This window comes from Colobus angolensis, unplaced genomic scaffold (assembly GCF_000951035.1).
Source record: "Colobus angolensis palliatus isolate OR3802 unplaced genomic scaffold, Cang.pa_1.0 Scaffold139, whole genome shotgun sequence".
Taxonomy (NCBI): domain Eukaryota; kingdom Metazoa; phylum Chordata; class Mammalia; order Primates; family Cercopithecidae; genus Colobus; species Colobus angolensis.
This window is the reverse complement of record NW_012114477.1, coordinates 1890822-1915533: the sequence shown is the minus strand read 5'-3', so window position 1 is coordinate 1915533 and position 24712 is coordinate 1890822. Positions and strand designations below refer to the sequence as shown.

The window sequence follows — 24712 nt, the reverse complement described above, 5'->3', positions numbered from 1 at the left end:
TTCTCTGAATAGACCTCCCTTTGGAGATCCCTGTTCCTTCACAGCTGACCCTGCCTTACCCTGTTGCTAGGCCTGGGGGAAGGGAGTACTGAATTGAGGGAGGGAGGGAAAGAAAGAGAGAAAGAGAAGAAAGAAAAGAAAGAAAGAATGTTTCTTCTCTGAATAGACCTCCCTTTGGAGATCCCTGTTCCTTCATAGCTGACCCTGCCTTACCCTGTTGCTAGGCCTGGGGGAAGGGAGTACTGAATTTTAAGTCCCTTGAGGGGAGGAACTATCTTGCACTGCCATCTGGATCCCACCCAGCAGAGGTCATGGCACAGAGATGATGTTCAAGGTAAATGGGGTTGGATGGAGAGAAGGAAAAAAAAAAAGAACCAAAGAAGTTTGATCATGGAAGAACAAAGGCGGCCTCTGAGGAAGGAGCGGGTGTGCTAAGGCTGAATCAGCCTCCCTTAGCAAGAACAAGAAGACACAACAGCAAAAACAAGCAGACATGGTGATGTTCCACATAAACCAAAGAACACACAGGATCTCCAGGCAGATGGGAGAATGCACTCGGGAGTAGACTTTTATATTCAAGATTCAGAAGAGAATTTTTTGTTGGCTAAGAAAGCTCTCCTAGGATATTGATTTTATGAATGCAGAAGTCCCATGAATTGGACAGAGGCAGACTGGGAGTCATGGGCCCCTGGCCCAGGCTGTGTTCATTGCAGGATGGGAGACACTGGGAAACTTACTCACTTATTTTAATTGGCAGGCACACAGGAATGAATTGATTCCCTCAAGTACACTTGTCTGTGAGAGGCTCAATATCATCATTGGTCTAGACAGTCACTCAAACTGAGTCAATTCCCCTCCTCACAGCCACAGACATGGGCCATCCTGTATTTAACATAGTTTTGTTCTTCCAGGCTATCTACCACCTGTTTATGTACACACATGTATATATCCAAGAACAACAAAGAGCACTGCCATGGGTAAATGGTTTTTAAAATGAACATAAATGATATTACCAACTGTGGCTCCTCTGCAACTTTCTTTTCTTGGTCAATATTAATTTTTAAGATTCATCCTTACTGGTAAATGTGGTGATAACTCACTCCTTTTCATTGCTGTATAATAATCCATTTTACCAATATCCCTTTTAAAAAAAAGTTTAGGCCAGGCGCGGTGGCTCAAGCCTGTAATCCCAGCACTTTGGGAGGCCGAGACGGGTGGATCACGAGGTCAGGAGATCGAGACCATCCTGGCTAACATGGTGAAACCCCCGTCTCTACTAAAAAATACAAAAAACTAGCCAGGCGACATGGCGGGCGCCTGTAGTCCCAGCTACTCGGGAGGCTGAGGCAGGAGAATGGCGTAAACCCAGGAGGCGGAGCTTGCAGTGAGCTGAGATCCGGCCACCGCACTCCAGCCTGGGCGGCAGAGCGAGACTCTGTCTCAAAAAAAAAAAAAAAGTTTAAGAGATAGGTTCTTGCTTTGTTGCCCAGGCTGGAGTGTAGTGGCACAATCATAGCTCACTATAACCTCGAACTCCTGGGCTCAAGTGATCCTCCCACTTCAGCCTCCCAAGTAGGGGGGACTACAGATGAACTACCATACCTGGTGAATTTTTTTTTTTAGTTTTTATAGAGACGGGGGTCTCACTCTGTTGCCGAGGCTGGTCTCAAACTCCTGGCCTCAAGTGATCCCCCTGCCTTGGCCTCCCAAAGTGCTGAGATTACAGACGTGAGCCCCTGTGCCCACCCAGTATCCCTTATTATATCTATCCATTTCCCCACAGATGAACATCTAAGTTGCTTCCAACCCTGACCCACTAGACACTTCACTTCCTCCTTTCATGGTCTCATCTATAAAAATGAGATGCCACAGATGACTTCCAAGTTGCCACAGGCTGGCTGCTTCAAATGCAGACTTCACCCCAAGGAAGTTCACAGTTCAGTTGGGGAGCCACGGTTTGTACTGTGAAAGAAATCTCACTCCATGACTGAATTGGGTGGTAACTGGCATCTTCATCCTCATCTCTGTTGTTGGCCTCTAAACCCTTGCTACCCTGAGAAGGCTTTGCACAGTGCCTGGCACTCCTGGAAGACTGAGTGAGGCTAGTAGGTGGTGTGGCATGGGTAAGAGAGGGAGGAGTGGGGTGCAGCTCTGCCAATTGCATCGGCGGGGGGGGCCCTGCCTGGTGCATCCATAGCAGTCCAGCCTGGGCAGCTTCCTGTTCCAGCCCGGCAGGATGCACCTCATGTCACACAGCGGGAATCCTCTTGCAGTTATTTACATTGCCTGCAAAATCCAGGAAATTACCCCTGCATATGTGACCCAATGTCTTCAGATTAAATCCTTTCAGCAGGATTCTCTTTCCCCAGTATTCTCCTGTGATCCAGACCACAGAGCCCGCCTGATGGTGGATCTGGACTTGACGTTACTGGGAACAAGAAAGAAATCGTGTTGCGAAAGCTCCGAATCAGATCTCCGGCCCGGTGGAAAGACTGCCATATGCTTAATTGTGCTCCAATTACACAGAATGCTTCAGAATCACTGATCTGGGGTGGAGAGACGCTAATGGCCATCATTACATTTGGACAACCCTGTTCAGCTTTATGTGATCTTTGCAACTACTGTGTGGTTCACTGAGAGTTGCTGGCCTATTTTAACATGGGAGAATTGGTGGAGTTCCTCATTTGCAAAAGCTGACTGAGCATCTCAAGCTTGGTTCCAGGTACTGAGGACAGTGCAAACTAGGCTCTCACGGAACTTCTAGTCCAGTGGGGAAACAAGCAACACACACACACACACACACTGCCCATAGAGATAAGTGCCATGAATAATTAAGAGTTATGAGAAATGGGAGCAGGGCCTAAACAGTGGTCCAGGAAGGCTCCCCGTAGAGGAGACATTTGGGAACCTACGTGAGGTAAGGGAGGGAGCTGTGTGGAGGAGATCTGGTGGAACAGCATTCCAGACAGCAGGAACAGCCACTGCAAAAGCTAAGGGGACCTGCTTGGTGTGCTGGACAGCCAGTGTGGCTGGAGTGGGGAGAAGGACTGGAAGATGGGGAGAGGATGACACTGTAAAGGCCACAGTAAGGAATCTGTATTTCACTATGAGTTGCATGGGACAGCTTTGAGCAGAGGAGGATGTGACCTGTTTGATACTTAGAAAAATCTCCCCCACTTTTATTTGAGACAAGGTCTTGCTCTGTTGCCTAGGCTGAAGTGCAGTGGTGTAATGATAGCTCACTACAGCCTCAAACTCCTGGGCTCAAGGAATCCTCCCACCTCAGCCTCCCAAGTAGCTGGAACCACAGGCACATGTGACTGTGCCTGGCTAATTTTTAAATTTTTTGTAGAGATGGGGTCTCACTTTGTTGCCCAGGCTGGTCTTGAGCTCCTGGGCTCGAGCAATCCTCCCACCTCGGCCTCCCAATGTGCTAGGATCACAGGCATGAGCCACCACGCCTGGCTGGAAGAATCTCTGTGGTTCCTCTGTGGGAGGGGAGGGGGCCAGTTAGAAAGCTCTTGAGCAACAATCCAGGGAGGGAGGATGGCAGCTGGACAGGGTCAGGCTGGAAGCAACAGAAGCGATGAGAAGAGAAGAGTCAGACCCTGGGCAGATTCTGAAGACAGAGCCAACAGGATCCACTGATGCATCCAGTGTGGGCATGAGAGGCGCATCTGACCCAGTCAGGGAGCAGGAAGTTGAGCCAGGTCTCCAGCTCACCGGTGCCCAGGGCTCTCTGCCAAGCCTGTTACTGGACCTTTAGTGCATGCATTTGAACAAGTATGATGACTGCCACTAAATCCAGTGGGTTCGATCCCTTGTTAAGGGGTCAGTTGGCTTCTTTTCCATTTGCAGGCTCTATTCCTCACCTCCATTCTCTCTTGCCAACAAAAGGATCTTGGGCAGGGTGTGGGTCTAGGCCCCTGGGTCAACTGCAGTGTTTCATGGATAAAGCCCATTTAAATAATCCTGTATGTTTGCGCCCACTTTGAAGCCTCACCTCAAGAGGAGGGTCTTTTCATCTTCACTGCACAGACTGGAACAGAGGTGGCAAAATCTGCTGCTCAAGGCAACAGGACAACTTGGAGTGATGGGGAGATAGTGAACACCTGGGTGAGCCCTGCATTAAGTTGAGGAGTGAAGGATCATGGTACCGGGATCCTGCTGGACCCAGACACTGGTTCCCACTCCCTCCCCGTGGCTTGACCTATTTCCCAGTTCCCACTGCCCGGCCTGGAGACCTCACACCTGAGTCCACCTTCATGCACAGCTGTACTGGAGGAGCTTCAAACTTTAAACATTTGAAAGCACTCAGGGATGCTGAACTTCATGAATCAGGTATAAGGGGTCCAGCTTCTTATTTGTTCTGCCAACAGAAGCTCCCATGACGATTAAGGAAGACAGGGCAATTCCATCTCAGAACATTCACAGTTCTAGTCCATTCTGTCTTCGAATCTCTTAGATCTAATTCCTTAACTGTTCCATCTTGAAACTTTCAAGGTTTTCGGTCCTTTGAAAAAATAGCCCATATCAGATGCCCACCCTACTAGAATTTCCGTGATCTCATTTCTAATGGAGTCCGCCCCAGAACTTTGGAAAAGTGTGTGGCAAAGAGTTGTGTGTCCTCTTCTCTACCATGAATATCTGCTTGTATCCAATTATTCCTCCAGTCAATCTTTTTTGAGTGGCGACTGCAAGCCAGGCACAGGGCTGGGAACTAAGAACAGAAACAGGACCTGGGCAGAGGGAGACAAACACTGTAAGCACATGATAATGGGGCTGTGTACTAAAATCATAAGAATGTCCTCTAAGCCCACGGTGTGCCAGACACTGGAGAGAGACAGCATGGATCCTGCAGGCACCTGTGGCTGACGGCTTTTAGAATCACCATCAGAATTACACATGAAAACAAATTAAAATGCAGGTCTTTAGGCCTGAGTCCTCAGAAGTTCTTTTTCTACTGGTCTGGATCAGTAGGTGGGCCCAGCTAGGGTGACCCATTGTCCCAGTTTGCCCCCAATCTAAGGGGTTCTACAGGAGGTGGGGCTTTCAGTGCTAAGACCAGGACAGTCCTGGGCAAAGTGTGGTGGTTGGTGCCCCCTAGACCCAAGAGTCTCTATTTTTAACACACTCCTCAGTTGATTCAGACACACGGAATCCACAGGGCCAGCTCAGGACAGAGAGGAAGCCCTGAGTCCTCATCTTCCCTGGGACAGACTCTGAAATCCAGAGGAGTTTCTGCAGGCAAGGCTGGCTGGCAAAGGATGGGTAATCCAGGCAGAGAGGGCAGCCAAGACTCCCCAGAGTAAAAGTGCTGGTGAGGTTTAAGACCCCAGATCTGCTCACCTAGATCTGCTTCAGAGCATTCCCAGCACAGCACGCCAGTGCAAGGAGAAGTAAAAATTAAAAAGGATTTGATTAGCTTGAGTGGAGAGGTCCAAGCTTGCCTATATGGCCAGGCCAAATTTCCCTGCAGCCCCCAGCTGGGCACAGCTGAGCTATGGCTTCCGTGAGCTGCAGGATATTTGGAATAAAGGCTCAACCTTGGAAAACTATTAATGAAAATGTCACAGGCACTAAAGTCAAAGCAGATGTGAAGCCAGCTACGCGGGCAGACATAACTGATAAGAAACAGCCCAGGAGAGAACAAAACCTCTTGAGATTAGGTCAAGGGCAGACAAAAAAAAATGACATCCGGGGGTCCCCCATGGCAACTCGGAGGAACACTGTCGCTCCTGTGGAACAAGCTGACATTTTTGTGCTGCTGTGTTATATATTGACATCCCAACAGGGCAGCGTTCAGAGGCCTCCACACCAGCAAATAAATATTACGTCTCCATCTTCAGCTAAGCAGAGCTGTGGTGCATTCCTATTACTTCATGTGGATTAACCATCTGGAAGTTGAATCAAGCCACAGAGTAAAGAATGAGATCCAATTTTGCATTCACCAAAATAAGCCGTACTAGTCTCAATTTATGGCAGATGGTTATGCAGTCTCAGCGGGCCAAAAAATCTCTCTGCAAAAGAATAAAGTTTATGCCAATTACTGTAATAGGAACCAGCACAACAACTGTGTGGAGCTGACTAAGATCGCAGATACTGCTGTACAGCTCATAAACTCCGGGGGGCCAGGGGAACGATGGGGACCCAGTTCATTCATTAAGATAACGCGAGAGAAATGAGGAGCAGAGTTCATCATAAAACAGAAATATTTCCCCGCAAAGGATGGGAGGGAATCGAGGTAGAGTGACTCCGATCGGGGTGGGGCCTGCGTCATGCTGCAGGCAGGGCCAGGGAAATGGTTAATGGTCACAGGGAGGCTGCCTGGTGATCAGTGGGAAAGGTATAAGAAGAGAGCCGTTAAATTCTGGGCTTCTCCACTCCATTCATTCAAAACAGGTCTGTTGAGCATGGGCTAGTCTGTGGTAGGCAATGGGCAGGCCTCAAGCCTACTGTGGCCAGTGCCCTGCACTCCCGGGATCTGTCCTTACAGAGCTCCCAGCTTGGCAGTGCCCAGGAGGGAGGCTGGTCGAGTCGGGAGGTCCAAGGAGGCTTCTTGGAGGACATGGCCCTGGGGCTGAGGATGAAGGATGAAGAGGAGGGAAAAGGACTCTGGGGCTACAGGACACACTGTGGGCTTTGGTCTCAGAGAACCTGGAAGAAGGCTATCATGGCTGCAGTCTGGTGGTGAGTGGCAACAGCTAGGCAAAGATGGAGACGGTGGCTGGGCCTCTTGGTTCCAGAGAGGTTTGTCTGTGTTCTGAAATCAAAGATGGAATGATATGCTCTCTCTTCCTTTTGGAAAGGGATCTTTGGTTACAGAAGCTCTTGACTCTTTTCAGCTGAGAGCAGCTTTTTAATTTTTTTTAATACTTTTATTTTGAAACAGGGGCTCACTGTTGCCCAGGCTGGAGTACAGGAGTATAATCTTGGCTCATTGCAGCCTCAACCTCCCAGGCTCAAGCTATCCTCCCACCTCAGCCTCCTGAGTAACTGGGACTACAGGTGTGTGCCACCACACCCGGCTAATGTTTTATTTTTTTTGTAGAGATGGGGTCTTGCTATGCTGCCTACGCTGGTCTCGAACTCCAAGGCTCAAGTGATCCTCCCGTCTCAGCCTCTCATAGTGTTGATATTACAGGCATGGGCCCGGCCTGAGAGCAGCTTCTTGACCTATGTGTGCTCAAGGAGATGGGAGGGCGGTAACTCCTCACTCCCCAGGGTGCTGCTATGAAGGAATGAGGCACTATAGCACAGAGGAGGAATTCACTCTTCCTCCATCATCCTGCTGAGGAAAGCACTGCAGGGACCTCCTGGCCAGCACCTCCTCGCATAACGCATAATGGCTTCCATGTAACCTGTTCCCCACCCCCACCCTGGGAACTTTCGTGCCCTGCTAGGACTCAAGTAGACAGTTGGTCTGGGACACATGGGGTTCCAAAACAAGGTTGACTGTTTCCTATACAATGTTGGTTCAGCCCTAGTATTTGCTTTTAAATGAATGCTGACATTTGGGGTTCACAATAGGGTGACCAACTCTTCCAGTTCCCCCAGAAATGTACTGGTTTTAGCACCAAAAGTCCAGCCTTCCAGGAAACCCTCTATCCTGGGCAAACCAGAATGGCTGGTCACCCTCACTGAAGAACAGACCAACCAAGAGGCAAACCCAGTGTTGCAGAGATTTCCACGCATCACTGTGGCCATTCCTGTTGCACGGCCACATTCTGTGTTAGTATAATGACCTCGAGTTCCACCAGCAGGACACGGAGGCTCAGGGGGGCTGCAACCACTTGGGGGTCCATTGATTGGTAAGTGGAGGCAGTGGGCTTGGAATGCAGGTATTGGATGCTAAAGCCCCAGCAGCAACGTCAGTCACGACCACCGAGCTGCACATTCTCAAGATAGGTTGACAAGTAACGGAACAAAACTCTTCCCAATCAAAAGCAATCCCACTGTTCCTTGCTTGGCCAGAGGTCTCTTCCCTGTTCCCATGAAGGCCCAAGCAGACAGAGGCCATCTCCTCTTGGTGGCCCGGAGCCAGGCTGGCCTGGCTGCCTAGTTCCCCTCCTACCCACCACCCCCATCCCCAAGGATACTGGTGCCCTGTGGCACAACCTGCGGGGACAGAGGACCAACGTGGAGAGTGAATTGCAGGGCAAGTGGGAGAAGCCCCCGCCTGAGGCAGGGAACTTGCCGGCAGGAATGCAGGCGCTGACCTCAATCGCACAAGTGGAAAATCTGAGCCTGTCGGGTTGGAAGAGGCCGGGAGGAATCCTGAAATACACCCCCCACCCCCACATGGGCTTTCTGGCACACACCATGCCGAGGAAGGGGAGTGAGCTCATGGGCCATGAGATGCCAAACTGAAAAAATCTGATCCCCAGTGGTAGAAGGCACCACTGGGCAGTCACATATGGAAAGGGTTCTTGAGGCCTTGTGCCTTACAAAAAGTTCTAGTAAGATTCTCTTGTCAAGTAAGACACTCAAGACAGTTCTGGGGGTAAGGGAGGCGTCTACCCACGATCCCCCCATGCTAAGAAAACCACCACAGCGGCTCCCTTCTGGATGCTGGCAGGCCGGGAGACTTCCTGCCTGGCTGTGGCAGGAGAGGGAGGGCAGGTATTCTCATTTCTCACCCTGCTGCAGCACAGTTCCTGTCTCCGCATTTCATTATCATTAAACCTTGCCCTCTAAGTACTCCGAGGCGGCTTACAATAGGAGGCATGGATACAGGAGACCCTGAAACCCTCAAGCCTCCCAGCACCATTGCAAAAACCAAGGATGAGCGGTGGGAAGGGGGAATGAGGAGTTATGGCAGGAAGCCTTGCCTGAGGATGGTGCCTCGGTTGGATGTAAAATGCAACATGGGGATTCCTGACACCAAGACTGAGGGGATGCTCAACACTGTCTAGGAAGAAACGTTTTCTTGACTCTGGGAACAATAAGCCATGGAAGTTTACTCCTAAGGGGTGTTTGGGAGCCTAGGGTATCCATAATAGAATTTTTGTCATTAGGGTCGCCCCTTGCTGAATGCCACAAGCATGGAGCTTTGCAGTTCTCAAAGACAGGGCAGTAGGATGAGCACCTCTGGAGAGGCCCCTGGATGACAGTCCTGGCTCCGCCACTTTTAGTAATAAAACGTGGGGCAAATATATATTAATCTGGGCCTCAGCTTCCTCAAGCATACAAGGATAGTGACAGCACCCACTTCATAGGGTGATTGTGAAGATTAGAGGCCAATGATGTGCTGTACCTGACTTACAGTAGGTGCTAGCTATTGCTGGTTGGTACTGTTATTATTGTTTGCAATCTGATATGTTAAGAGGAATAACTATGAAAAGAATCTTAAACCAGGGATTTGGGAAAACTGTGGCCCTTGGGCCAAATCTGGCCTGCTGCCTGTTTGTGTGAAGTTCTGTTGAAACCGCCATGCCCATTTAGGTAATGTCTATGGTTATTTTCCCACCACAAAGGCAGCGTTGAGTAGTTTAGTTTAGGCAGCGCTGAGCAACAGAGACTGTATGGCCCACGAAGCCAAAAATATGTACTATCCAGCCCTTTATAGAAAGTTTGCAGACCTCTGATTTAAGGGAATGAATGGACTGAGTGATGTCTATGCATGGCTGTTCTGGGCCTGATCGCGAGCCTCCCTCCAGCCTCATTTGGGAGAAGTCTTGTCCTACACAGCACCTCTCTTAGAATGACACCGGGAGAGAAGGCTATAGGACACGTTGGGTGGGGAGCACTCGTAGCACCTCTTGGTAGGCTGAAAAGTTGTTTCAGGGACTCCCCAGGCCATGGGAAAGTGGAGGCGGCGCTGACACCGTGGCATCAGTATTCTGGGCTGCAGAGAGCCAGCATGCAATGGGATGCCCAGAGGCGAAGCTTTTGTTTAGCACATACATTAACAAACACAGGAGGCCACTCCTCCGTTCCACTTCATGAACCTCCCTCAGTCTGGAGTGCAAGGCAATTCTGCTATCAACTGATTAGCAGGTGGTGTCAGAATATATAAAGGATCAACAAGGCGGAAGCATGTCACGGCGCTTTACGGCTTCCTAGAAATCCAAGTAAACAGATTCAACCCAAGGTGGAGTGTCACTGACTCGCAGAAACTCTGGGCTCATTTTCTAGGCAAAGGCCTGGCACAGGCACAGCAAATCCCATCAAAAGCCATGACCCCAAGCCCAGGTTAAGGTGTTAGCAATGGCATCTAGGGAGTTGTATTTCAATTGTGGAAAAGGTACAGGATATCTATGAGCCCTTTTATGAGTGTAGGATTTAGTTTAACAGCCACAGATAGCATTTTCTGGACAATGCTGTAGAGAGAAATTAGGCCAGTTGAGAAGAGTTTAATCAGAATTATCTTTTCTTTTTTTGAGACGGAGTCTTGCTGCTCTGTCGCCCAGGCTGGATTGCAGTGGTGCCATCTCAGCTCACTGCAACCTCCTCCTCCAGGGTTCACATCATTCTCCTGCCTCAGTCTCCTGAGTAGCTGGGATTACAGGTACGTGCCACCACGCCCGGCTACTTTTTGTACTTTTAGTAGAGATGGGGTTTCATCATGTTGGTGAGGCTGGTCTCCAACTCCTGACCTTGTGATCTGCCTGCCTAGACCTCCCAGAGTGTTGGGATTACAGCTGTGAGTCTCCGTGCCTGGCCTATCTTCATTCTATTCTATGTATCAACTGCTTTTGTTAACCCATCATAGCTCTGCCCTTCAGCTTTCTGTGCATATTGGTGGGGGAACAGGTGCTTAGAGCTATTTCTGTGGTCAATGTGCATGTTTAGGGCAGCAGAGAAATCAGCTTGATTCCTTCCACCTGTGACTGACCCTGTATAGGCAGTGAGACTGATAAGCCTCATTGGCTTCACTTTAAGAATGGCAGGACACTGGCTTTGGATGCAGTAGTCTTTTGGGCCTCAGGAAGTCATGCAGGTGTTCCAGAAGGGGCACAGCACCAAAGCTAACTCGGGCAGAGCCTGATTATCCACACAATGCCCTACACCAAGGCTTGGCAAACAAGGCATGGCCTCTCCAGTCAAATCCAGCCTGCCATTTCTTTGTGTAAATAAAGTTTTATTAGAACAGGCACAGTGTTCATTTATGTGTCTTCTATGGATGTTTTTGCATTGTGAGGGCAGAGCTGAATAACTTGTAATAGACCATATGGCCCACAAAGCCTAAAATCTTTTACAGGAAGTTTGCAGACCCCACCCTAGATGAGAAGACGGTGCATCAGAGCATAGTCTGCATTGGAGCAGGACATACAAAAGGGGCAGGATTTCAGGCTTGGGCAGCACAGCCAGTGATACAGTTAACTGATAGTAAATGCAGACAGTACATTTTTGGGAAGGAGGAAGGACTAAAAAGAGTTTTGCTTTAGATTTGTTTAGTTTGCAGTCTCTGAAACCTCTGGTTTAGGTGCCTGGAAAGCAAGGAGGGAAATGCAGACTTGGAGCTCCCTCCTCTGTTCTCATCGAATTTTGTACAATCAGCTACCAAAACTACTACTTCCCACTGCTAGTTGGTAGGCTTCAATTCTGAGGGCAGAAGTTACATCTTACTGACTTTTTGGTTATTATTCCCTCTGCTCGAACCCCAGGACTCAAAAGGGGCCTTGGCACAGGGCAGGCAGATATCTGTTATAGGTAAAAAGGAGCGATTTTCAGAGTCAGTTTCCATCAGGGAAAGTTACTTGGGGGCACAGCTGTGGCTCCTACCTCTAAGGAGCTCCCAAACTCTTTGGGACACAAAACATACAGAGATCTAAAGATGACATCTTTAGATGGCATAGTATATATGAGTCATATGAGGGGTGTGGACTGCTGCAGAGGGAGTCATTCCAAGTTAAGGCCTCCTACAGGAAGTGCCACTTGACGCCAAAGCTTTGAAGAATGGGTAGGGGACAGAAGGCAGTCATCTCAATGATCTTCCAGGAAGAGAGAAGGAGAATTCTCTTAGCAATTTACCCCGTCCTTTGAACAGAGAGCACACCAAACCCAAGCCACAGAAAGACAACTAGTAAATAAGTGATATTTTCTTTCTTCTTCTTTTCTTTTAGACAGTCTTGCTGTGTTGCCCAGGTTGGAGTGCAGTGGCACGATCTTGGCTCACTGCAACCTCTGCCTCCCAGGTTCAAGCGATTCTCTTGCCTCAGCCTCCCAAGCAGGTGGGACTACAGGTGTCCGCCACCATGCCTGGCTGTTTTTTGTATTTTTAGTAGAGATGGGGTTTCACTATATTGGCGAGGCTGGTCTTGAACTCCTGACCTCATGGTCCACCAGCCTCATCCTCCCAAAGTGCTGGGATTACAGGCGTGAGCCACCACGCCCAGCTGATAAGTGATATTTTCAAAGGCTCCCCACATGGGTTCCCCCACAGGGTGGAGGGCACAGGTTTATACGAGCTCAATTTTTTCAAATCAGTCTTTCTAGCATAACAGAACTGACAAGAGATGAGAGTCCTGAAGACACAGTCTGGGTACAATGAGAATAGCCTAGAATGGAGGAAGCATTCTTCTTTCCTACAGGGACAAATTTTAGTTCATGATTTAAGTCAACAGAAGAGAAAATGTAAATGCCTGAGGAAGTCATGAAGCAGTGATTCCTCCTAAGAGGCTGTAACCCTCACTTGGGAGCGAACGTGATCTTGAGGCAGTGGGGGAAGTAAAAATGAGTCCTAAAATATTTTTAAAACAATAGATGCTTTCCAGTGGAGGCCCTTTTGGATGGAAGAAAGGGATGGTCACCAAAGCATCAGATGTCTCAGCTGCTGAGTACTGCATTCAATATTTAGCCTGGCCTTGGAACTTCTGTGAGAGGCAGTTTTAGAAGAGCTGCAATCTCTACTTTCCCAAGGCAATCCGGCTGAAGAACCAGTTCTGGAGAGACCTGCTGCTGCTTAACGTTTCCAAATCAGAAAACATAACCCCAAGTGACACTGGCAGGGTTCCTGGGAAGCACTCCAGGTTGGCAGGAGATGCTCCAAGCTCAGCGGGACAACTTTTAACCTATTCTCCAGCACTCCCTCTCCCTCCCAATCATGCAAAGTCCCAAATCCTAACATTGGCAGTAAGTCTAACTTGAAAACATTCCTTCTGTATCCACAGAACTCCACCTCGCAACATTCTATGGCTCTCACATGACAGCTGAGGGTCTAAGAACAAAGAACATTCTCCTTCCAAATGAGCAAGAACAGGAAATCCCACACACTGCCCTTGTCAACTAAGCTGCTGAGAGGAAAGGTACAAAACAAATGTTAACAAATGTCTCTTATTTCCTGAGAAGATTTGTGGAGGTTGGGCTGCAACACTTTTCAATTTAGCAAGTTGAAGAGGGGACAGAAAGTTAAACTTTAAAAGCCAGGTGTTAGGTCCACAAGGACAAAAGATCCAAGTGATTTTAGATCAATTAGGAGGCCGTTTGGTAAATGAATGAAACAGGAGGGAAGAATCACCCCACTGTGCTACAGGACACAGTGTCTCAAGTGACCCTGACCACCTTACAGCTGGGCATCATGGCCTCCACTGAGAGAGAAGGAGTCCAAGACTCAGCCAGGAACCAGGAGGGCCCCGGGTGTGCCTGACCCCACATTGCCCAAGGACTGGCACCCTAGGCTTCTTGGGTCCCAGCTGCCAGGCTGCCTTGGCGACTTCTGCTTTCTCATCTATACAATGAGGATGGTGTCTAAGATCTCTCTCAACCAACTCTCTACTCTTAATCACACTGCCTTGTAATTTACCTGTCCACATGTCTGTCTCCCACGCTGGAATGTACACTGCTTTTATTCATCTTGGCAGAGAGAACCGAGTGCTCACTGTATCCATGCTCGGATGGCCAAGTGCATGAATGATAGTGTCACCGTAAACGCAAACACAACGTCTGAAACACAACACTAAGAAACTTACCTCAGAAAACAAACCAGTAAGATATCCCAACATATGACACTACATATTAAATCCAACCATAGAGCCGGCTACCTCTCCTTATGTTCAGCAGTTCTACAAAGTGAGCCAGAACCACAAGAATATGGTTGTGACACGCACAAAAAAGTAGACTGGAAAGGACTAAATCCTAAAAGGAGAGGTAAAAGGTGACCCCGCACCAAAAAGACCTAATCTTCAAACAATCAGAATCAAATGGCAAAATCCTTACTAAGTGCTTTAAAAATACAATGGGTTTTCCCTGTTTTCCCCTTTAAAAATAATTTCTGAAAACTGCTGAGACTAATAACATGTAATCCTTTAGTTTACTGCTTAGCTTTTAAAGACAGAAAATTACTTAAGAAACCAAACGTAACCACTTAGTGTGGCACAGGTACATTTCAAGAATAAGAATTTGCAATTAAAACAAAACCATTTTCCCAGAGTGGCAGTGCTGCCAATGACAGAGTTCTCGAAAAACAGAGTAGTGGTCTGAGGTGTTCCGAACCAGTGGCTCAGGGAAACAACCACTCAAGCACACAAGTGGCATTTTGTGATCAAATTTATTTTTCCTTTAAATTTCATTTACTTTGTTTTACTGTAATTTACACAAGAGACTGCCAAGTAAACTAGGTATTTTACATTCACCACACATTCCCTCATATCTCCACAGTTGTTAGAAAAACATTAAAATCCATGCGCCGGGCTCTCATTTCCATGTGTGCCTAAGCTCCCAATGATACTACAGATGCCAGCGAGAGTTAAGTTCATTAAAAGGAGAGGGCTAGACTCTTTATTTCACAAAATTAGCAATAATCTTCCTCGCACCAAACACTTTGCAGACAATGATTACGCTCTGACAAAACCTATCTTACAACAGTGCCCAGAGAGTAAACATCGGTCTTTATCCTGAGTACACAAAGGATGTATGAAATGTGGGTTTTGTTGCTGAGGATAACAGGGTATTGCAACGCAGTAGTGATCCTAAACATCCTTCCTTGTCTGATTCACTGAAATCACTCCAGTGGGGGAGGGATGCAGGACATGTGGGAAAACAAGGAGCAGGCAGGACAGGACTGTCAGCAAATCAGATTACTAATGTGATTTGACTGCAGGGGTTGGCGTGTTTTAGGAGGGACAGGAGGTTAAAAAAGACAGTTTGTGACCTGAAGGCTTCAACAATATAATTCTATTCAAGCTTCCAGGACTGACAGGGGAAAAACTGGATTCAGACAGAGAAAGCTGATAAAAATCTTACCTAGCTATTGTTCCTTCCTTTAAAAAAAAAAAAAGTGGCAGCCCGTTCTGACCAGCATTCTCATGATGCCTGTTCAGGATCTGTTCTGATGATGTCCTACTTGAGAGCACATCCCACAGTCGGAGGTCCACCAGCCTCTTGGCGGGGCCTCCTCACCGCGCGCAGGCCAGACTCACACTGCACCTTAAATTGTTCCTATCTCAAAGTCACCATCTCCCCCTTGAAGTGTGTGTTTCCACAAGAAGAGCAACATGTCATCACTAACTATATCCTATCATGTGAGCTCTGAGGAATCTAGACCATTTGTAGTTTCCAAGCTGTAGTTACAGACTGTCATCTTCAAAACAAGACTCTGTGAAGTGCTACACTTTCAGCTTTTCTACACAGCCTACAATCCTATTAAGACTAATTTCTCCATCAATGTGTTTGCCTAACAGGAGCCTGAAAATTGTCTAGTGTTTATTATAAATCAGAAACCGTCATCTCCATTTTTGCTAGGTTTGATGTAGAAAAATATTTGAAATTTAAAATATAAAAATCCAATAAAAACCAGAATTTTTTTCTAAGGATTTTTCCCTCAGGGCAAACAAGTAAAAACTGGCCTGTAACTTTGCTCCTTACCTTATATTGTCAAATTTGGCTACAAGATAATGACCATCCAGAAATAAATAGTTATAAATATATTCAGAGTTTACACCCCAGATTCCCTGGAATACCAAAAAATTTTGAAGAAATTTTCTGTGGGAGTCTACTGCTTATGGGACTAAAATAAAAATGTATAAGAAACTGACTTAAAAGAAGAGAAAAATAATAAAAGGCTATATATGTTGGTCCACAACTTGACATTTATGAAACATACCAGCTAGTATTACATTGCAGTCAATTTGTCCATTAACGGTATTACTCTGATAATTATTAAAATCTGTTCCAGGTATATATATTGAAAATATTTTCTTTTGCATTCTTGCTGAAGATAGGTACAGTACTTTGGAGAAATTGTACTAATCCCTTCAGTATGTCTGTATGTACATATATACACAAATGTGTGTATTTGGATCTGTAGCTCTACATGCACTTTATATACAGCTACAGACATATGCACACATACATATATACACACGTGGTGGAGAACCTGTGCTTGTGTGTGTATCATCACAAGCACACATCTGGGAAACGTCAACACTGCAAGATACTGGTCAGATTCTTCTTCACTCATCACTGGCTGCGCTTGTTCCCCTCACTTGACCTTGATTACGTAACTGTAAGAAAAGTGAAAGACAGTGCAAAATGTGTTAAAATAGAGACAGAAAATGTTAGACAGCAGCTTGTCACACTCACTTTCCAAAACAAAAAATTTCTCAATGTATCAAAACTTTTGGTAGAAAATGTACCCCTACTACTGCATCTTACAATTTTCATCTGTTTAAAAAGATTTTGGTCTTACTACTAATGCCACAATATATTCTCATCAGAGGGGAAAATAAAGTCGAGGCAGAAATAAATCACAAAAACTTAGGAGAGTTTAACAAAAGTAACAATAACTTATTATTATTTTTTTTAATGAACATGGAATTTAAAAGTGTTTTGGGGGTATCTTGGAAGAGTTATTGGCACAACTAGCTTTTCTCACAACTGAACACTTCATTCATCCCAATGTTCAAAAATTAAAAGAGCGAGTAGCTCATGTGGGGCAGCAAAGAACCACAGTGGAGGGAGGGGAGTGTTACATCTCGTTCTTTTTCTAATAAACATCATAGTTCAATATAAACAAATGATACAGCATACTGTCGATCTTTGTTTACTCACACTGGTTTCAATTTGTGAGGGAGATTTTGATTTTTTTTTTTTTGCATCTCTGGGAAAATTTGTTATATGGGCATATAATGTTTGAAAGAAGTAAGACCACAAAAAACTAGCCAGACGAGGTGGCGGGCGCCTGTAGTCCCAGCTACTTGGGAGGCTGGGGCAGGAGAATGGCGTGAACCCGGGAGGCGGAGTCTGCAGTGAGCCGAGATCCGGCCACTGCACTCCAGCCTGGGCGACAGAGCAAGACTCCGCCTCAAAAAAAAAAAAAAAAGAAATAAGATCACAGAAATGAACTAAAGTGCATTTACGCAGAGTACAGCTAACTGTAATAACTGAAGACGAAATATCAAGGAAGACTTTCTGGTGCACAGAAAATATTGCAGCCAAAATAAATTATTGAGGTTGGCTCGTATGGTATGGGATAGAGAATCTTTATTTGATCTCAAGTGATTTTACATATTTCCTTACTAACCACAAATGGTTCTACAAAGAACCAGGTCAATTAACTCGGTATTGAAAAATCAGCTAGCTTCTAGGACAATGTGCTACACGATGAGTAAGAGCACCTGGCGGCTGGGTTCTAACCCATAACACTAAAAACTAACCCAGGATTACTAAATTCAACCTGGTCCACAGGTAAAATTTTTAAAGACTATATAATTAATGTTCACTATTAATTTCTAAAATATTTATCTTCTAAATTCTAAAAATAAAACCACATTTAACACTTAGAGCTTTTGCTCAGCAAGTTAACTGCCCATCACCAAAAAGGTACAGGTTTTGAAACATCTTTTTACCCAGGTCTTCACTTACACAGTTTGATATTGTCTCTGACCCTACAGGGGACTCATCTAGACATCAGCAGCCGACGTGCCTCGAACGGAACCCCTCTTACGCATCTAAACGTAAAATAAAATTGTGAGCTGCTGAAATCAGACTCTAAATAGGGGTTAGTAAGCAAGGGGAGAAAAAAGATCTAGAAGAAATTATGAAGTGACGGCTGACTGTTTATAACCATATCCACGTTAAGAATAAAGTTCTGAGGCCCCTCAAATAACCTTGGCTTAAAGACATTCTTGCAAAAGGCTTTTCTTAGCACAAACTAAGGTTTATCTATCCTTAAATGTAAAAAACAAAAGCCTGCAGACTGATAAAAAATTATGAAAAACAGCCAATGGGTAAATAAATTGTTTGCCAATATGTGAGAAAATGGCCCAAAGGTCTGGTCCACATTTGTATAGTCCCTAGGCCAGACAAGGAAGCCATGAGGGTGTGGGCCTCACCTCTCTGCTGCTTCTGAGAACAGGGTCTCTCAGCGGAGTCCTTTAAAGGAAGTTTACTGAAAGGAGGGAGAGTGAAAGGAAGAAAAGGCAAGCACAGAAACAATGTATGGCAAACCATGAAGTGCACACAGATGTATTAGAAAGGACAGGCATTCATAACAATAGCCACCAGACAAGCGACACAACTCAATGAGAAAACAAAAAAACCAAATGAACAGAAAACAAACAAATGCAATAAATGCATTAAAACTCAACACATCCTCACCCCCACCCCTGTACCAGAAGTGCCAGTTAAGAACAAACAGGTAAAACGTTAACCTAAAGTCCTCCTTCAGACGTTGAGCCTCAACCCCAGGGCAGTTCCCTGCAGATCATAGGCAGGGGCATTCCTCATGTGCCTAACCTCTCAAGATACTAGTTCTCTCCAGGGCCAAAACCCATTTGAAAGAAATCCAATTTTTAAAATATTTGCGAATCAAGAGTATTATAACGTCATTAAAATCTATCATCAGGTGTCAGGGGTCAGGACCTCAAGGAAAAAGAAATTCCTGTGTGGTAAAGAGGACTCTAAAATGGGATGCCTCTTCAAGAGGCAGGTGCTTTCTGGGTAGGCATTCTTGGCCTGCAGGCTTGATGCTGCCCAGATTCTGAGGATGCTTTCACAAAGCCACTGTTAGGACTCAAAGTAGCAGCATCTTGATTCTGTGATGTAGAATCAAGCACTCCCCAATGACCTACAGCAAAATAACTTAAATGGGATTCAACGTCAAGATGCAGCACTTAATGGTGAAATTTGTTTTAAAATGTTTTTGAGATAGTTGACAAAGCAATTGCTATGTACCCTCACTGTGAAGCAATGACAGATTTTCTACTAGCTTTATGAGGGGGTTAATCAGTTTCAGCAATGTGGGTATAAGAATGGTGACACTGTCTAAGGAACTGGGCTTTTACTTCTCTATCTTACACCTTCTTCATGAGTGCAATTTCCAGCTCACAAATAACGGATCTGCATGGAGCAGCAGCTGCACCTGCAGGCCCACTGCCATAGTTGAGAGCAAGAGTCACGAGCTCCACAGTGGAGGGTCACAGCGTGTTGATGCTGGCACCATTCTGTGTTCAGGTATTGTGCGGCTGAGAACTTGTTAGGGAAGCAAGAACACTTCCCTGGGGGGAAGAAATCTCAGTCAAGTTCTGTCCAAGGGGTCCAGAGATAGGCAGGGGTCAGAGTCCAAACCAGATAGGGCTATATTTATCACCTGGTCAATGGTAACTACTCTTCCCCATGTGACACACAGTTCTTCAGCATAAAAATTAAAAACTGAGAGAAGGGCTCTCTCCCAAGGGTTTGAGCTGTTGGTAAATCCTTGTTGAAAATGCCAGTGCTACATCATTGGCTTAGTGTGGATGGGTGTCTCTTGCTGCTTCTGTTTCATGTTCAGTGGACACCCACCAGCAGCTTGGAAGGGCTGAAGGCTGAGCTGGCAGGTATTCCTGGAGACTTGGGTACTTGGAGGGAGTGAAACCAGACAAGGCAAATGGACTAAAACTGGATGGGGTATCGAGGGCCAGCGGGGTGCTTGTTATAGTCAGAGAAAGGCAACTGACTCTTGAAAAAGGGAACACAGAAGTGGGAGAGAGGGCTGGAAAGAAAGGTAGGAAGTGCCCATGACCTGCTGTTGCCTATTTAAATGTTTTGCCTGTAGCTAGAATAAAAATAAGGAAGTGAGGGGGGTATCTTCCGCTCTTGCCATTTCATCACCCTATTCCCTATATCCAGAACTCAGAGCCCTAATATTAGTATAAGAAATTGGAGTCAAAGAGGCTTCTGCCGGCTAGTCTAGAAACCAAACACTAATTTATAAAATATGTTCCAAATTTCAAACAATCAAAATTTTTTGGAACAAAATCCATTCATAAGTTGGAGTCTGCCTATAGTTTACTTTATGTATAAGATAAGGTTAAAATATTTTATTGCCTTATAAAGAAAATATGTCCTAGTCCTCTCAGAAGGTTTATATAAAACTAATTAGAAGCAGATCTGCTGTAATCACCAAAAGTAAGCAACTTTAAACAGATTCTTTACGATGCTATGTGCCAGAAAAATAGGTTTCCTTTTGTGCCAAAGAATCTGATTTGCTGCCATTCTCCTGTGATTAAATGGAGTTTCTGCCTCACACACAGGCGTTTGTCAAATGCTCACACCTGCAGGGCTTCCAAAACTGGGCCTGTTGGCAGGACTCGAGATGACCACATGGAAACCACTAGCAGGCCCTGGACATTCCTTGGGTTCGTTTCACCCATGGGGCCTTACTGCCAACTGAAGACAAACATGGCCCAGGGCAAAAACAAAACCAGACACATGCAAGAGGAAGCCAGGGAAGCATCCATCCCGACGACAGAGAAGACGCCCACTGGCTGCCGGCCCTGCCCACTAGTGGTGGCGAGCAGCTGGGATGGGCTGTAACACTGAACTGTGGCATGCTGACCTCTTGCCCAAGGATCACCTGAATCTGCCTAAAGCTTAGGAAGAAATAAAGATTCACTGCTAGTTGGGAGAAGCAGAGGAGGCAATTCCACTAGCCTTACCTTTTCTACAAAAAAAGCAAACTAGGACTTATCGTGTTAATATTTGTAAACTTGCTGTGATACAAACTGAGCCAAAAGCAACTTAGTCTGGCAAAGTGTCTAAAAGGAACCAGCATAGAGAACTAGAGTTAGTGTGTAAGAAACAATACAGAAGCATTAGATATTTAACAGGTAACAAATTCTAGACTGAGAAAACTCTAGTCTACCTTCACACAATCTGCTCAACAAAAGAGAGATCAGAATATGTGAAGGAATAGCAGTGTCTAAGAAACTCCATTTTGATGAGAATAAGTAGAATAGGGAATGGCTTTTAATAACACTCTTCCTAATTCTAGCTCTGTATTTATCAAGCATGTATACAGTTTTAGAAAAGGGAAAATTAGAGAATTGCCATAGAACAGCCAGTCTTACTGTTTCTAGTTCTTTCTGAGTCTCGTCTTCCATTCTCCTAATGTCTTCCATTGTGAGATCGATCCACTTGTCAATCCAACAAAAAAGCTGGCGATGGAAGTTTGTAAATATCCGTTTTTCTTGCTTTTAAAGCAAAGAAAAAAAGTAGCATAAGATGACAAAAACCTAAGATTAATGATACATTAACTTTACATGTTCCAATTAACTCATGAAATTTACATATTTGGTTCAAAAAGACTACTCTGTAGATTTGTGGAAATCATAATTCCATTTTATTATCATTGTGTACAGCAAAATTAAAAAAAAAAAAGAACCTTTCCCTGTGAAATGGAAAACAATCTCCTAGGCAAAGGTGTCATGATCTAGTAGAAACTAAAAAAATGTGGTGTCTATGACCTAATCCAACACATTCCTGCTGGGCCTGATTTATTTTTACCTTTTTCTAAATGTCAATGAGCAAAGGTCAACTAGATTTCTTCTGCTATAAAACTATATATTGTCATTCTTAACACCCACTATGAAGTGGAATACAATAATGCATTGAAAGAAAAGAGTCCTGGGTTCTTTTATTAAATTAAGAATCATTACAAACTCTCCCTTAATTTTTCTACACAACACGTTGCTGCCACTATTATAAACATATTTAAAAACCATGTATATAATGTGGTTTCAATTGCGGGATTATTTAAGTTTTATTCAACTTTCCCAAAAAGAGAGAAAACTGCATGGAACAGTATTTCTGGACAATCTTCAACTTAAAAATATTTTTCCATGAATAGAAAGGACTTTATCAATTACATGTGTGACTTCCATTTTTCAGAACTGGACTGTTAATCTATGATTATGATCCAAGAGGAAGGAAGAATACCAATATTTACAGAATGCCTACTGTGGGCCAACTGCAAGCAGGCCCATGAATAATCAAAGTTTCCAGCACTTTGAGATCCTTGTCTTATAAAATATTACAGCAGTTATAGTTTAAAAATAGAAAAATTATGATGAAACAGACACAACTAATTGTGGAGATCTGAGATATAATGAGGGTTTCTTTATAATAATAACAGAATAAATATTCACCCTCCAGGAAAAGTAAATACCAAGGAAATGTTTCAACATTCCTAGGTAGTAACAACCATGTGCATTTATAAAATTACAATTCTCCCCTCCTCCTAGATCTAACTGCCCATGTTACTTTCACTTTAATAAAGAAGACATAAAAAAGAAACAAGTAGAATTTGGATCATCAGATTGTATACCTTAGTTCAGAGTGTGCCTATTTTCACTAAGGACCTAAAGAAGACATCCCTCCCCTGTGACAGCACAAGGCACACATATATATTCTGAGAGATATGGAGGGTAGGGGGAAGGGTCCAGCTGAGCTGGGGCAGAGGAGCCCTTCAGCAGACTGGGCTCGCTCTCTCCCTCCAGCCAGGATCAGAACACCAGGTCCTCCTGGGGACGTGCTGTGTGGGGAAAAGGGTTCTCTACAGAAGTGCTGGGCAAATCATAAGGTAAGCACTTTGAATGAAAAGCTGCTGTGCTTGTCCCCAAAGAAAGTCCCTTAAAACCCCTGCTGCCATCTGTCTTTGCTGCTTCGAGGTATAAAGAAGGGCTGAAATGAATTATGTAGGGACAATAATTTTCATATCATAAAGGAGGGAAAAAAAGTAGCAATAGAGAAGATATCCCATTAATAGCTAGCTCCGATCTTACCCTAAATCTCAGTCACCACGTTTTCAGCAGATTTTTACCTTCTGAATGAAGTTTTCTACTTTGCTTTGCAGTCCCCACCACTTGAATTTGATGGTCACCAGCTTATAGGCACACATCTGAGGACAGTCAGGGCTGTTTGCCAGCTCCTTCTAGATGAGAAAAATTGAAAAGGAGAAATTGTGACTTAAATATTTATGTTTTCATTAAAATTGACTGTTGTGTAACGACATCACAGACATACATGAAGAAAATTACAATCTCATGTGTTTAATTCAGATATTTGAAAACTTGAAATCATTTTAGCAAAAGCCACAGTATTCCCCTGCTGTAAACCCTCCTTCCACAGACCAAGTTACTTCCTAGCTCTAAAGTTTAATAGGTATGTTGCTCTGCCTCAAATTACACTATTCAGATTTCATATTAAATACCAAATTCTATTCACATCAAATCAATAGTGAGCCTTTAATACGCAAGGGTTCTCATAACACCATTACCACACTCCTACTGGATGTGGTGAGACACAATAAAAAATGACAAGGAAATTCAGCTTTCTCCTGTATCTTCAGATATTCGCAAGTGGACCTGTACTGTTTATTAACTGAGGTATTTTCAATAGAAGGGAGATACGAAAAGTGACGCAACAGCAAAAATGATCTGTAATTACCAAGTATTTGGAGGTAAATCCTATACAAACAGACTTCAATTTCCACAAATGACTACACCTCACAGTTTAAATGGTGTAGTCAGGAATCAAATCAAGACTTGTTCTGGTAAACAAGGGAAAATAAACTATTTTTTTTAAAGAGCCAAGAGAGGCGGGGCACAGTGGTTCATGCCTATAATCTCAGAGCTTTGGGAGGCTGAGGTGGGAGGATCACCTGAGGCCAGGAGTTGGAGACCAGCCTGGGTAAGATAGCAAGATCCTATTTCTAAAAAAATAATAAATAGGCCGGGCACAGTGGCTCACACCTGCAATCCCAGCACTTTGGGAGCCAAAGGTGGGCAGATCACTTGAGGTCTGGAGTTCGAGACCAGCCTGACCAATATGGTGAAACCCCATCTCTACTAAAAAACACACAAATTTGCTGGGCGTGGTGGTGGGAGTCTGTAATCCCAGCTACTAGAGAGGCAGAGACAGGAGAATCACTTGAACCCAGGAGGCAGAGGTTGCAGTGAGCTGAGGTCACATCATCGCCCTTCAGCCTGGGCGACAGAGCAGGACTCTGTCTCAAAAAATAGTAATAAAAATAAAGAAATAAATAAACTGGGGTGAGAGGTGGGGGCACTGCAACCCATGTTATTATTGATGATTTCTGTGAGTCTTACTGAGGCTTTGCCTTAGTGAGTTCAATATACTAACACGTTTATTTTCAGGAGTGAGTGAGTGGGGGTGGACCAGGAGCTTGCAGCATACATCAGTGACTTAAATACACAGGTCCACTTCCAAGGTCATGTGTGCAGAAGACCAAAATACTCCTGAGCTGACCCAGAAAAGCCTGGAACAGGTTCATAGCAGTGAGCCCTCAGGGCTCAGTCTACTGCAGAAGGCACATACCAAAGCACCACAGAGAGCAGAGGCAGACTGCAAGTATGGTATGGGGAAAAGAGCCATTCTGTAAACCTGAAGCCCCAGTGTTGGTGTGCTTACAAGATGATTTAAAAAAAAAAAAAAAAAAAGGCCGGGCGCGGTGGCTCAAGCCTGTAATCCCAGCACTTTGGGAGGCCGA

The 24712-nt window shown here is 45.1% G+C and overlaps 1 protein-coding gene across 4 annotated transcripts in view; it reads right to left on the bottom strand.

The window, feature by feature from the left end:
* PITPNB (phosphatidylinositol transfer protein, beta) overlaps window positions 1-24712 on the bottom strand; it is a 112100-nt gene that overhangs the window by 31851 nt on the left and 55537 nt on the right. For 2 of the 4 annotated variants that reach the window (XM_011934833.1, XM_011934831.1), the window contains exons 9-12: window positions 23024-23134; window positions 21273-21395; window positions 17806-17891; window positions 14473-16445 (exon numbers count right to left, since the gene is read on the bottom strand). In XM_011934833.1, the coding sequence (XP_011790223.1) occupies window positions 17844-17891; window positions 21273-21395; window positions 23024-23134 (282 nt within the window). In that variant the 3' untranslated portion in view covers window positions 14473-16445; window positions 17806-17843. Of the gene's footprint in view, window positions 1-14472; window positions 16446-17805; window positions 17892-21272; window positions 21396-23023; window positions 23135-24712 lie in introns of those variants that run through there. The other 2 variants (XM_011934832.1, XM_011934829.1) reach the window with 2 other exon arrangements.